Below are 15522 nucleotides of genomic sequence, written 5' to 3' on the forward strand. Positions count from 1 at the left end.
CACTCGTGCAGTCACATTTGACTTTGTGTCCGAATTTCAACGCTATCGGTCAAGCCATTTTGTTGAACATTGGAGAGGAAGGAACATACCCAGTTTACATATTTATATACCGGTTATAGATGGTCTTGGAGCTACATGCCATTTGCTGTGCAGAATTATATTTACTTATGTAATAAAGAATTATATTTTGTTTTGCTCTCATCTGAGGGTACAATGCATATAACTTTATTGAATGCTAAGTGTCCAAAACTTTCCAAAAGCAAGGGTTGGAAGTTACTGGAGAAAGGGTTTTTGTTTTTGTTTTACTTCTGGGATGCTGTTTGGTTAGTACTGAATCGTTTCTCCTGTCTTACAAATTGAGGTGGGAGAAATTAGACCCTCCCATGTAGCACCCTCATTTTTGGAGGTGAAATTAATTGAACTGATTCAGGGGGGAGAAATAAGACATCTGAAGAAGATAGTGATTTGGCTTTGAAACTGTGGTAGAAGTTGATTCCGCAATGAACAACATCAAAAAATCCATGGAAATCATCCCTACTTAAGCTCAATTTGTTGGAATGGGGTGGGGGTGGGGAGTAGGTTGTCTACTTAAGTAATTTAGCTTTACAAGTTAACAACAGCTTTATTTCCTCCTTTCCTTGTGTATGTGTGTGTCTGTGAACTTTGCCACCAGCAAGATCAAACACTCTAAGACAGGCATCCCCAAACCGCGGCCCTCCAGATGTTTTGGCCTACAACTCCCATGATCCCTAGCTAACAGGACCAGTGGTCAGGGATGATGAGAATTGTAGTACAAAACATCTGGAGGGCCGAAGTTTGGGGGTGCCTGCTCTAAGAGTATGTGCGCGTGTGTGCCTGCCTGCCTGCCTGCCTGCCTGCCTGGCAGTCACCATATACCTTCTCCCAGTCAGATGCTTTATTCATAAATCATCATAATACATCTCAAGTACAGCATTAGAAATGTACTCTATGTAAATGTCTTTCTGGGGCCAGGAAATGGTGGTTGGCAGCAGAGCTTTTGCTCTTGCATGTTTGAGAAGTATACCACATACACAAGCTTCAGGAATAGGAGGTTGCTCACCCTGCTACCCAACTAAGGTAAACAACTTTCCTTGGACTACCTGAATCAGCTGGATTATTTGCAGCACCAGCCCTAAAAAATACAAAATGCTACCCTCCTCTCTCCAATTGTGCACACTGTGAAGACATTTACAACAACCCTTAGTTGGTAGTCACAAATATTCATAATGTTAAAACTGAAGACATTGCAGAGTTCATGTTCAGGTAGTACAAGAGAAGTACAAGATCATTCATCCGTATGGGCTCAATAGATGATCCTTGTGAGATACAGGATAGCTTGGATCCTAGTACCTGTAATTACTTGCAAATGAGAATATGTATGTGATTAGTAACTAAGCCCACAGTAATGAATATGGTAGATGACACTGTGTCATTTACCATGCTTAAGCTGAGAAGTCCTGTCTTTTAAATAAAGGAATCCATTTTTTGTCACTAAATCGATTTTTATCAAACTTGGAATAACTGCACTTTGCTTCTGTGTGTTTCACCTTTGTGCTAATTGTATGCAGTATCTTTCATTTGTTTTTCGTGATGGTCCTTTGTTTAAAAACAACAACAACCAACCAATCAAGTTTATTTTCTTTGTGGTTGACATATGTTACCACTGCATAATGCTTTCATTGACAGGCACCCTGTTAACAAGAAAGACTTTAAATATGTTTAGAATATTTGTATGATTCAGAGTTGATATTCAAGGTGAGGACAAAAATGCTAGATGTGATTGTTAATTACTGAACCATAATAGGCAAGCTACATATTGGATTAAAAAGGTGATAGCTGCTGGTCTTCCTGGAAGAATGTTTCTATTTTGGTGGCTAAAGTATCTTGAGTGGCTGGGATCCTCTCTGGCAGCCCTGGCACATTCCTGTTTGAATATCAGCCGGATGATCTTAGAATTGCTAAACTATATGCTCTCTCTACTTGGATATACTGCAGTAGCTATGCAGTACTGTACATGACTTGGACTTGTTTCCTTTTCAAAGTTCAGTGTCTGGTAGCATTTTGTTAACATCTAGATTTTTCTGGTAACTTCTTTAAAATTTTAAATAATTTTACAGTAAATTTACAACAATTATAATAAAAATATTTATATACCTCTATCTTACATAAATATCAGAGTGATTTACAAAAACAATATTCCTATGCGAACTTAATTTAACATCAGAGATAATCAACAATTACTGATATGTTTTTTTAATTGTCTGCACAAGGTTTCTGCCTTAACAACAATAAGCCATAACAACAATACTAAAATACCAACACAAAATGCTCTGATCTGCCTGTAGATTATCCAGTTGCTTGAGCCACTGAAGGGTAGGCACTGTATGAACCAAAAACACCACACCCAATTGTGCTGGCTGCACAACAAATCCTTAAGGCAAATACAGTAATTTGCATTTTCTAAACCAAGTAATAATGAAATACAAGAGTGCGCAGAGTTCTTATCACAGACACACCCATCCCTGAATCATGGAATTGTAGAGTTGGAAGTTACTCTGAGGTCATCTAGTCCAACCCTCTGCAATGCTGGAATCTCAACACGCGGTCCCCCATCCAATTTGAAACCATATTGCTGCTATCCACAGAAAATGCAAAACCACTTTTTATTTGGAGGGGAGGGGTAAGGAGGATGGGAGAGCCAGCCATATTAATTGATAAAGGATCACCAGGCTTCAAAAATAACACTATCTCTACTATTGCTAGTGTAGGTTTGTGTTGGCATATTGGTGTAGTAAGGTAGCAGCACTGTGGGATAGCTTTCCAGGCTGGTAGCATTTCAGGCTGGTTGCACAAGAAGCTGTCAGTCAGCCCCATACCTGAGTAGTATAGCATGGAAGGTGAACTATGCTGCTCACCTGTGTGTGGTATCAGGGACAGTTCTCCAAAACTACTGTTTTTCTGTATACTTTTACTGTATACTTTTAAGTACACCCTCACATACCCAGATGACACTACCCTGCACTGCCTTACTGAATATCCAATAAGGTCCAGCAAATGTGCAATTAAAGAGAATATCAAAGAAAGTCAAAATAAAATAATTTTTTTTTCTTCCAGTAGCACCTTAGAGACCAACTAACTTTGTCATTGGTATGAGCTTTCGTGTGCATGCACACTTCTTCAGATACACTGAAACAGAAGTCTTCAGTGTATCTGAAGAAGTGTGCATGCACACGAAAGCTCATACCAATGACAAAGTTAGTTGGTCTCTAAGGTGCTACTGGAAGAAAAAAATTTTTTGTTTTGACTATGCCAGACCAACACGGCTACCTACCTGTAATCAAAGAAAATGTTATTAACAGGCAGCCTAATGCTTTCCAGGGATGAGGAGACCCTTTGCATGAATTCCTTCAGCTCATGGAAAGCCACCGGTAGCATGGCTGCATATAAACTTGTTCTGATATTTGAAAATCACTAAAGGCCCATATTCCCTTTTGGATGGCCTAGGAAGACACTAGTTTAAGTTGTCTGCTAGGTAGTACTTCACCATGAAGAAAGACCAAAAGAAAATCCTTTTTCATTTGTGTTTCCTATTTTTTTGGCGTAAAGTATGAGGGCTGTATTATGCTTTTCTGGTTTCTGAAAGATATATTTTCCAATGTAAACAACACATGCATTTCCTAACACCTATATTAGCACCTCTTTAGTTTTTTTATTGCATTTCAAAGGGTTTGGATGGACATTAATCCTTAAACCTTTCTCAAGTTTCTGTCTTCTTTCTGGCTAGAATTGAAACAAATGCTTGACATGCTTGGTAATGCTCCAACTAGGATCAGAGTTTTTGTTATTCCTTGGAAGTTTCAGTAACTCTCTTCAAAGATCCACTGTCATCCTTGTAGTCTTCCTCCAGCCCACTCTGAATACTCAATCAGCAGCTGTGAACCTGAGTGGTGTTTACGTCAGTTTCCTCCTGCTTCTACTTCTGTCTCATGTCTCCCACAGCTAATGTGGTTGGTGGGGCAACCCTCCTCTTTGTCACCATCCAGAAAGTGGTATTTTCTTCCTTCTCCTTACCTTACTGGTCACTGTTTTCAAAAGATGCAAGCAAAAGTAACTAGATGCCTAAGAATACTCGAAGCTGTTTTGAGAGGCTTTCAGATGGTATATGTGTACATCTAATGAAAAGAGCTATATGGAGCATACTGAAGTTAGCCATTGTTTAAAACCTTTTTCACTGCAGCCAGTTATATGATTTCTGTCAGTCCAAATTGGTGACCTTTCCTCAGGCTCCAATTTGTGATGAGAAATCCCCTGAATATTAGCTCTTAATTTGTAATATTTCTGTACCTGGAAAAATGTACACATGTTCCCATAGGCACACATTTGTTTTGTTAAACATTTGTGTGCATACAGGAACCAGGAGTCTCTTAGAAGCCAGAGAAAGGTGAGCAGGAGCTCTTTCCTTGTTGCCTGATCCAGACTTTTGAAACTTTGGGCTCACAAACAGCAAAGCAAACACATCTATGAAGGCTGTTTTGGGTTTTTTTTGACCAGGATTGGGAGTTGGGGATAAGTATCCAGTGAAGTCAAAACTATCTTGAATTGCACCCTAAAAATCCACATTGCATGCCAGCAGAAGCTGGAAGAACATCTGAGTGTATGGTTTGGCAACAGAATAGCTGTTTACTAATTTTTCCACCAAAGTCTGGATTCTGATGATGAGAATAAATCCTTTCTCGAGTGTTCCTTTGCTGGGACATCAAGCGGGAACATGCACAGATACTTTAAAGGAAATATTCTAACGATCTTGTCCTAAATAATTACACAGCAATTAAGTATTATGCTAGTGACATTATTACAATTTCTTGTGCTATTTTTACTGATAGTAATCTGTAAATATTGATGCTCAGTTTAATTTAACAAAGAAATCATACATTATGTAAGAGAAAATACTAAACTTGCATTTAATGGCTTGTATGCCACTAATGATAAAAGAGTAAGAGGGGTAGGAATTGAATATTTGTAAAGGAAAAAAACAGACCGTAAAGATGTCTTTCAGGAGTGTATGCAGACTTTCCAGATATTACTATTGCATTTCTTATGTCTTCAGATTCGTATCCCTTGTATCTCTTGTAGTATTCTATTTCCCAACCAACATCCTTCTGTTTTCCATATATCCTTGCAGTAGTACCCACATGTTATTATAATGCATGGTGACATTTTGTAATATCGCGGTCTATAGAGTTTTACGCTCATTTTTTTTAATAGCAATGTCACTTCTATAAAAATGTCCATCTTGGAAATCTAATTATTTTCAAAAGAATTTCTATTACTGTATAGGACAATCATGTTATATTGCCTGTGACAAGCAGGGCTGCAAGCCATTTTTTATGTTTCGTCTGTATTACTAACAATGGCTGACCATTATTATTACTACTATAATATATTATTATAATATTTTACACTTTAATTTTAACTCTCTTCTATCCTATTAAGAGCAGTCTTAAAAAATGTCAGTGTTTTAACAGCTCTCCAGGATGGTGTTGGCTTTCTTACACACTTATATTGGGTAATGTTTCGGTCAATTGCTAATTTGCCATCCTAGATGGTTTTCCATAGGGTTTCTTTTTCCATTTGCAAAATTGTGAACCTCTTTTTATTCTGCACACTGCTTTGAGGTACTAAAATATTGTGCACTTGTCAAGCTTATTTTATCCTCTGAAGTGCAGACACACAACCCTTGTGCACATAGGTGGCAAAAACTTGTCTTATACAAAATCTGTCTATTTGTCCATCTTTCCCAGTATTATCTGTTCTGACTGACAATGACTTTAGGGTCTCACATGGGAGTATTTTGGGTCACCTACTAACCAATCCTTTTAGGATATCAAGGATTGAACCTGGGACCACAAAGCACATTGAGCTATGGGTTCCTCATACAAGTAGATATGCCACAAAGGAAAAGTTTAGATAGAATGGAGTCATTGAAATGATGCGGAGAACCTCCACCTGTGGATTGAGTTTCAGGAAACCAGAACGGATTGCAGCAATGGGGTGCAACACAAAAAACATTGATGGTACATGTTCTCTGCTAAGATACACAGACTTCCAGTAGCAGTTCTGTTTGTTGCTTTACACTTTTGGACTATAATTGTAAAATAAGTGTGTGCGTATAAACAATTGTTAAAATGATTGCAACACAGGATGGAGAGAAATTCTTTGCCAAGAATACATCTAGAATAAAATAAATAAATCTGAATAAAGAAAGCACATCAGCACTAAGGAATTCGAAAAAAATTCGAGAGTAGAACAACAAAAAGATGGGAAAGCTTCTGTAATTGACTATTGAGGACAGATGAGATAGTCACTGAAGTGTGCAATTTGATAAATTAGCTATTAAAGGGAATACAATAAGTTGTCTGTAAATATATGAGGAATATAAACAGGCAGGATAGGAAAGTTATTTGATGTGATACAAAGCAAAACTTAGCAAAAACATTATAGTGAACTTCCAATACAAATTTTTGTGATGCCTACTAGATTAAGAGTCCTATAAATAGTAAACAAAATAGTTATGACTTTGTGTGTACAATAAAAGGGGCATTGCTGCTTATAGTGGAAACTATTCCCTACTGCAGCTGGAACATAGGGTGGCTGAAGTGGTCTCAGTCTCTAGAACTTGCTTCATTGAGTGAGGTGTGTGTATACGGATAATATATTTGACCCAACCCTTTACTCCCTCCCTCACCTGTTAACATTTTTAATGGGTCCCCATATATCAATATATACTAGCAAAGTGCCTGTCACTACATACTTACGTTAAGAGCATTGATTTCCAGCCCCTTAATAATTTTAGTTGCTCTTTTCTGCACCTATTCCAGCTCAACAATATCCTTTTTTAGGGTCAAACTGCAATATGTTATCTAAAGAGCAGTGCCTTTATGTGGAAGGCACTTAAAGGGTTCAGCTACCTAGCTAATGTAATATTTAGTTTGACTCTCACCCGCAGCAGGCAGAACTGTGCATAGTATTCCAGGTATGATTGCACCATAGATAAGCACAACAACACTAGCAGTTTTATTTTTGATCCCTTTCCTAATGATCCCTGGCATACTTTTTTCATAACTACCACATACTTGATCAACATCTTCGTAGTGGAGCTGTCCATCATGATTTTGAGATCCCTTTCCTGACTTGTCACTGTGAGTTCAGACTTTATCTAGGGTTTTTGTTTTTGCCCAAATGTCTATAATGCAGTGCATTTGCCGTTTTATTGCCTGTTCACCCATTTATATCCCATCTTTTGAAGCTCTTTTAATCCCTTTTTGTTTTGTTTTTTCTACCATGAATAATTTGATGTAAGTAGCAAACCTGGCCACTTCACAGCTTATCCCTAACTTCAGACCATTTATGGACAAGTTAAAAAGCATCATTCCCAGCGCAATATTATAATATACAGTGTCAATACTATGTTATATTTGTCTGACTAGTAGACTTTAAAAGTCAGATTATGTACATTGCAGACAGCTATATACCTCTTTTGTTGGATCTATGTAATCACTTGTCTTAATTTTTTTTCTATAAAAAACAACAGGCTTGTTTTGGTCGCTGATTTGTTTGTGTCTTCGAGGGGTTAATCACAGTGACTGATGCAAATTGAGAGCAAAGAAAAGAGCCCATGGTTAATTGGAGCTTTCATGATAGGAAAATTTCATCTCAGGTTAGATTACCATGTAAACAATAACGTGATCTTAAGTATGTGTGGAGTCGAGAATTCAGTGCAAATGTATGATGAGCAAAATATGCATGGATAAAATACTTGGAAATTACTCAGTATGTAACTAGGTGTTGTTGGTATAGCATATTTTAAGTTGCTGTGCAACATGTTTGTAAACAAACCTTGTTATCTAAGTGTGACAAGTGTGTTTAAAGGCTTTGAAAGCAATTCTGCAAGGGGGCCAGGAAGGCAGGAGTGGCAGTGCTTTACTGACCTGCCCGTCAAGACAGAAGGGTGGTATTTCAACCATGTTTTTTTTTTAACTGCACCAGTTCCAAAGTGGTATTGCAGAGGGGCTCAGATTTGACCTCTTTCTGCGAAGGCCAAGCTCCCTCCACATCCTACCCCAATCAGCTTTCGTTTTCTTTGATCTTGAATGTGCTTGTTGCACATATGCTGGCCAGTAAATTCTCTTGAGCAACATCATTAGGAGCTTCAAAGTTCTTATGTGCATCCTATTTTTATTTCCTGTAACAGGTTGGAATGGGAGATGACTACATAATACTAGTACTTATAATGTATATTGCTTGTTGATAAATGGATCATTTTTTACTTTTTCCCTGACCATGTATCAATTGGAAGCCTCTTGAAAAAATTAGTATTACTTTTCTAAAATAGCCAAAGGGAATATGTAAAAGTTAACAAACAATATTTCTTAACATGGATTAGCTTCCTTTCATGATTTTTTTAAACAGATGATAGATACTTCCCACTTTTTCAAGTAAATGCTGACTCTTCCTTTTCTGCTTAGTTCATCTTACCTCTCCTTTTATTTGGGACTTCCATTTTATTCACATCATTTTTATAATGACTCTTGTAGTGCTTTTCTTTTACATTATAGTATTCTCTTCTCGTATCCATTTTCTGCTTCATCCTTCCCTTCTTAATCATCCATGTCCTTCCCTGCCCCCACAACTCCCACCAGTTAATTTCTCCCACCAAAATTGAACTCCATCTCTCATCAGGCCCCAGCAGTAACAGGGAATGGTGGGGCTTTGACGAGTGTCTTACAGAGGTTGGGGGGGGGGTCAAAGGCTGGCCCAGGAGATGAGGCCCATGATTTAAGGGGTCTGGTGCCACCCGTGGGGCAGGAGTTTGGGGGTGGGTGGGTAGGGGAAGGGTCTGAGCAGTCAGAAATGGAGGTGGGGTGCAGGATATGTCAGAAGCGGAGGAAATAGCTGTTCAGGCAAGGGGCGGGGCATTCAAACCCCCACATTCCCTTGCCTCTCTGTCTTCTAGAACCAGAGATTTGAAGAGGGAAGTGCAGGAGAAGTCTCAGGTTGCACATGTGCACTTCATCAAATGAGGGTACATAAGTCTGGAGGATGGAGGCATGGTTCCAATGTTGCTTCAGCTGCTCCGCCAGGCATGAACTTGGACAAGTTAATGCCAGCTTAAGTAGAGGCTAGAAGTAAGTGTTTGTGTGTATCTGGGGAACATTAGGAACTGCTGTGTGTGCTTTTGTCAATAACGAATTAACTATCGGCTGTTTGCCTTTCTGAGCAGGGGGTATGTAGGACAGGCAGCATGGCCAATAGTCAATAATTATGCAGGTTGTAGTCCGGCAGCATCTGGAGGGCCACATATTAGCCACTCCAGCTCCAGGATACAATTAACTTCTCTCTGTGTCTGGGTCAGGGATAGGAAACAAAGTGCCCTGCAGATGTTGCTGGACTACAACTTCCAGCCTGCATGGCCAGTGGACAACAATGATGGAAGTTGTAGTCCAGACACATCTGCAGTGTGCCATGTTTGCTTTCCTTGGTCTGGCTCTGCTCTATTGAGTCACTTTTCTCGAAAGAAAAACAAACAAGCCAGCACGCAAAATGTTTCTCCTACAAATATGTTACCTGCAAAGTCTGTTTTTGTACACCAATATGATTATTTTTTACAAATCATAAATAGAATAAGAGATTTATAAGTGACCCAATGAAGAACACATCCTGTATTTCAGAACAATTCTTACATTCTGTTTCTTTTCATTACAATAGCTTTCTGTGAGTGAACCTAGCTTCGTCTGGCACAGGCTCTAGGGGGAAAAACAGCAACAGATAGAAGTTTATTTGAGATCTTTTAAAGGTAAAGGTAAAGGGACCCCATACCATTAGGTCCAGTCGTGACCGACTCTGGGGTTGCGCGCTCATCTCGCATTATTGGCCGAGGGAGCCGGCGTATAGCTTCCAGGTCATGTGGCCAGCATGACAAAGCCGCTTCTGGCAAACCAGAGCAGTACATGGAAATGCCGTTTACCTTCCCGCTGTAGCGGTTCCTATTTATCTACTTGCATTTTGATGTGCTTTCGAACTGCTAGGTTGGCAGGAGCTGGGACCAAGCAACGGGAGCTCACCCCGTCACAGGGATTCGAACCGCCGACCTTCTGATCAGCAAGCCCTAGGCTCAGTGGTTTAACCACAGCGCCACCTGGGTCCCTATCTTTTAGTATTATTCAAAAGAGACAAGTGGAAGAGATATCATTGAAAGTAAAGTTCTAAACTACTCAAACATCTAAAGGCTTTTGAAAACTTTATACACAAGCCCAGTTAATTCTGTCATGTACCAAAGTGCCAAAAGATTGAGCAAGGATGAATGTTAATCCACTTTTATAAAATCAAAGGGTTCGTATATTATTTTTTACTGTAAAGAAATAATTTGAATAAAATTTGACCCTTTCTTCAATAGTCTGTGGGTCAAATGGAACCCACCATTAAAATTCTCTAATATCTTCCTTGTATTAGCATTTCAAAACTCAATTTAAATATTCACAGAGCTCTTTTTTTTAATAAACTTAACAAAATTCAGGTAATTTCCTTCAACTTTCTTGATTGAACGAAGGCAGTAGGTAGAGATATAAAAAAGATGTACAGCTATGAGCAAAACCTGAAATCAATTATATATAAAAATAATATAACACATGGAATGAAATTAATCAAAAGTGGAAAAATTATACTATATGATTCTCTGGTCTGCTACCTGCAGGCAAGGAACGCAAATGAAAAAAAAATCAACATTCTTCTCTCAGATAAGGAAAAAAATTAATAAAAATGTTTCTTTCCTACAGATCCCCTGATGCAACTTATGTTAAAAGTGAGTGGCTCCAGGAAGAACTTGTTCAATTTAAATAGCTCCCATTTTCCTTGGCCAGAAAAAAATAGCTTTTGCCTTGCTGTTAAGCTCAATTACATCAGGTTTGTGTGGATTTGCAGTGTCCAGGAACACCTGTGTATCCTCCCCATCCTTGTTAACTGCTGTCAGGCAAACTCAGAAAGGACTTGAGAAAATGATTTACAGTTTTTTCATAATAAGTAGCAAAGAAATAGTTTTAACCTTGAACCTGTTTAAAAGTTGGAGTTCTATCCTGTTTGTGATTGGGAGTATCACAGGGTTTCCCTTCCCAAACCTCTATTAGCTCTTTAAATTCAAATAGTGGAGGACAGTAAGAACCCTGGTTAGGTCCCAGATACTGTACTATCAAATGCCATAGCTGCCAAGTTTTCCCTTTTCTCGTGAGGAAGCCTATTCAGCACAAGGGAATTTCCCTTAAAAAAAGGGGAGAACTTGGCAGCTATGTCAAATGCCCTCATCGCAGCCAGCAGTTATGTTAGGATCATGAGAAAGGAAGGGAGCAATGATTAGGGTTCATGGTCAATTGGTAAAAATGAGCCCATGCTGAGCCTCAACACTGGAAAGGTGTGTTCTGAATAACATGGGCTTGAAATGTGTGTCAGCATTTAATAATAATAATAATAATAATAATAATAATAATAATAATAATAATAATTGGAATCGGAATCCCTTCTTTTTAGGACTCATTTTGTGACTACTTTGTTCAGAGAGAGAAGAGGATTCAGCTTCCAGCATTCACTTCAGAATGTGTGTGTGTGTGTGTGTGTGTGTGTGTGTGTGTGTGTGTGTGTATATATATATATATATATATATATATATATATATATATATATTGCTTAGATAGATAGAGCATAAGATATTCTAGTCACTTGGCATTTGGGTAGACCTGAAAGTTGATAGGACTTGGAATTTGATTTATCAGTTTGCCTCTGGAGACTGAGATGAAGTACACTTTTTTGACCTCATCCTGTCTGCTTCAAAGAGCTCTTCCAGAGGTGTACATTTCTAGGAATGCTTGTGATTCTAATAATGGAATCTCAGAATAACTGACAGGAACCCCCAAAGTAGAGGGCAAATGCCATTCTAAGTGCACTATATAAGGTTACAACTTGTCACTATATAGTAAATTTAGTTTCATTAAAATATACCATATTCCTTTCTAGAATATAAAATAATAATGTGTAAGCTCAGTTTCTTTGTTTCTTTGTTTCCATGCCTGGGCATTGACATAATACAGTGATGGGGTAGACCAGTTATGGGTACATGTGTATTATCCATACTGCCATGTGGGTAAGCGGTTGGTGATTTTTTAAAAAAATGTACAGATATATGCTTGTTATGTAGTAGCAAAAATTGGTTACATAAGAATGAAAAAGAAGCCTTCAAATAGGATAGATTCAGTTGGCTCAGATACAAGAGGAGTATTCCATTATATCATTATATCACCCCCACCTCCTTTTGAGGAATGTGTTGTATTTCTTCTTTCAAGTCTTGCCTGTCTGCTTTCCTGAAATGTTTTTGTGTGTATAAGTTGAAGGCTCTGATTATCATTGTTTTTAGAGACTAAAGTCAGGATTGACAGAATTCTTTACCTTTAGCTCTGTCTTCAAAAGTATTCCGAGATTCTCATTTCAAGTACCCTATCTACTTATCAAATATAAAATAAGACCATTGATACCATAAATATTTAACTTTGAGTAAAACTGGTTATTAAATACAGAGGTAGTATTGTACTATAAAACAGGATAATTCACAAGTATGTTTTTGACATGAAAGCAGATGGTGTATACTTATCCCTGCTCTCCATCCCGTCATTGATATTGTTTGTACCCAAGAATATGTACCAGTCTTTGGTCCCAAAATACCCAAAGTGTTGGATACAAGATGCCAGTACTACTGCACAAATCACTAATAACTCAGGATCCAAGTAGTTAAAAAATAACCTTCATCAGTACCTTCTGAAACAAAATCTGAAGTCTGGGGGAGACATGGTTCCATTAGTCGGCATAGCATGAAAAATGGGCCCCCAGGATAGAGTATTTTCACTGGTTACATCACGGCCATGGAATTCCCTTATTAGAGGGCAATCCTATTTCACTGAAAGACAGTGAGAGTCCTGCTATTTATTGCTTGCTTGCTTGTTTGTTTAATTTATATAGCACCCTTCATCTGAGGAGCACAGGTAAAACACAAAATACTTAAAACAATAGCAAAACACCCCAATAACCCCCCCCCCAGTTTAAAAGGCCAAATGCCTGAGGTAAGAGAAAATTTCTCTCCTGGCCCCTAAATACAGTATATGTAATGAAGGTGCCAGGCTAGCCTTCCTAGAGAGAGTATACCAAAGAAGAGGGGCCACTACAGAAAATTAGGACTGCTATTCATATTTTACTTCAGTTGTTTGTATTAGATATAGCTTAGAAAAAATAAGATTGGTTTAAGTTGCACGCCTAGAAAGCTACTTGGGAGTGAGACCCATTGAAGTCAATTGGACTTGCTGCTGAGTAGGCATGCACTGTAAGGAACTTAAAGAACAAGCTAAATAAGAAGATCCACCTATGGAAGACCAGCTACTTCTGTTATCACCTACTTCTATGAAACCTTACGTACAGATGTCCAACTTTACACTTTTATTATGCGACTACTTGTACATTATGTTGGTACAATGTTGTTGGTTTCTTTAAAGGCCCCCTTGAGGATGCTGTTGAGGAAGAAGAAGAAGAGTGTCTATCGGAGGGAAATGACATTATCTCCAAAGAAGACTTTCCTCTGGAGGGAAGCTTTTCTGCAGAATTTGAGCCTGGGAATCTGAGCTGTGAAGAAGTGGAATACTTTTGTAATAAAGGTAATCAGTATTAAGCAATCCTTGGGTCAGCAATCATTTGTATTGAATTGACTCCCTTGAAAATATTTTACACAAAAAATGCCTCCTTTGAAATAATCAGATGTACCCAGTTCTTGCTGAACAGTTTGTTAAGCAATTGCTACTTCAAACTAACTGTTTTTAGGCACTTGCAAGTGATCTCAATGCAATGTTTTTAGCATTTGCTCCTCCTGTAACATTTTGCCTTATTTGATTCTGAAATTAGGATAAAAGAGCCTTTCTTTTACAGCACACAATAAAACTGGTATGTGTTTATATTTTGTTTAGGTTTAAAGGCATTTCATTATGTTTCTGGCAGTCAAAAAAGTCATTTGAATTAATTAAATAAAGTGGTATAAGTGCTTTAAGTGACCACACTATATTCAGACTTAAGAAACAAAAAATTACAATACTGTACATGTTGCATATCAAGTCACAAATCTTGACACTAGTAGCAACATGGTTATAAATTATATTTTAAAAAGAGTTTCTTCTCAGAGCATTTTCAAAATAATTTTGTCCAATGCTTTTTAAGCTGTATTCCTCTGGTTTTGATTCCTATGAACTGTTGATTACAACATTATAAAACACAGCAACTTTTCAAACATAAGCCATGAGCAAAAGACAGGTTGGGCAGATTTGCATACCATGCTAAACCTATTTAGCAGGATGCAAATGAACATAAATGAGCTGCAGCAAGCCTTGAGCTTTCACACTCCTGTCTCTTCCTCCTGTGCAGCAGGAGAAGTTTGGAATATTTCTCTTCTGCTCAACCATGGTTTGTTACATTTGGATTGATAAAGTGTGGTTAACATTAACTATGGATACTTTCGAAACCAGTTAGCTTTAACTGTAGTTGAAGAGGAGCTGTCTAGAAAAAGATTAAGAAAGAGGACAGGAAAAGAAGCACCAAATTGAACAGCTTTATAGCTTCACTTTCCAGACATGGAGCACAAAAGGAATCTGGCTTATTTCTTTCTTTAAAACATTTTTATCCTATTCAGACAAGTTCAGGGTGAATAACAAAAATAAATTAAAACAACATTAATAAATCAAGAATTCTCCTGATTGAGTGGTTGGTTTTGCCCTTCAGTTCCTCCAGTTCTTTATGCTATATCAATGGTTCGTTGTGCTTGGGACCATAATAGTCAACTCTTTCCCTCCCTAAAACTGAGTTGACAAAAAGTGTTTGGTTTCTTAAAGCATGAAATGAAATGAATTATATTGGTTTTAACTTTAACGCTGGACTTGAGCTGTGTCAGTCTGTTCTGACCCTCTTTTGGAACTGAGTAGCTAGATAATAATGATGGATTGCCCCCTAATGATAATTTGTCTCTACTTTGTCCCAGTTGCTTACATTTCAACCAGGAAATAATGCTCTAGTTCAGATGTAACATACACAAGCACGAGCCCTGTGCCTATGCATTCTTGGGGATGTAAAACAAGTTTCAAACCCTGGTTTGTTCAGAACCTGCTCATCATAGTTTTTCAGTGTGGACATAAAAGTAAACTATGGTGACATAAGATGAAACGGGTAACCAAGGGAGCCTTCACTCACAGCATGCCAAGAAGGGAGGAGGGGTGGACAGGCGGTGTGCATGGGCATAAGACTTGAACAATACCAGTTTAAAAAGTTGAAGATGGACCATTGCTTCTTGAGGCAGCGAAGAGCAAATAAACTTTAAGTTTGTTGAATTGTCTGGCCCATATAATATGGCATATTTGTTACTGTGCAGTCACT

At 38.1% G+C, this 15522-nt stretch overlaps 1 protein-coding gene across 1 annotated transcript in view; it reads left to right on the forward strand.

The window, feature by feature from the left end:
* Positions 1–15522, forward strand: part of ZFPM2 (zinc finger protein, FOG family member 2) — a 328000-nt gene that overhangs the window by 46183 nt on the left and 266295 nt on the right. Inside the window, exon 2 of the mRNA XM_035125261.3 lies at positions 13605–13763. Coding sequence (XP_034981152.3) covers positions 13605–13763 — 159 coding nt within the window. The remainder of the gene's footprint in view (positions 1–13604; positions 13764–15522) is intronic.

This window comes from Zootoca vivipara, chromosome 8 (genome assembly GCF_965207765.1).
Source record: "Zootoca vivipara chromosome 8, rZooViv2.hap1.1, whole genome shotgun sequence".
Taxonomy (NCBI): Eukaryota; Metazoa; Chordata; class Lepidosauria; order Squamata; family Lacertidae; genus Zootoca; species Zootoca vivipara.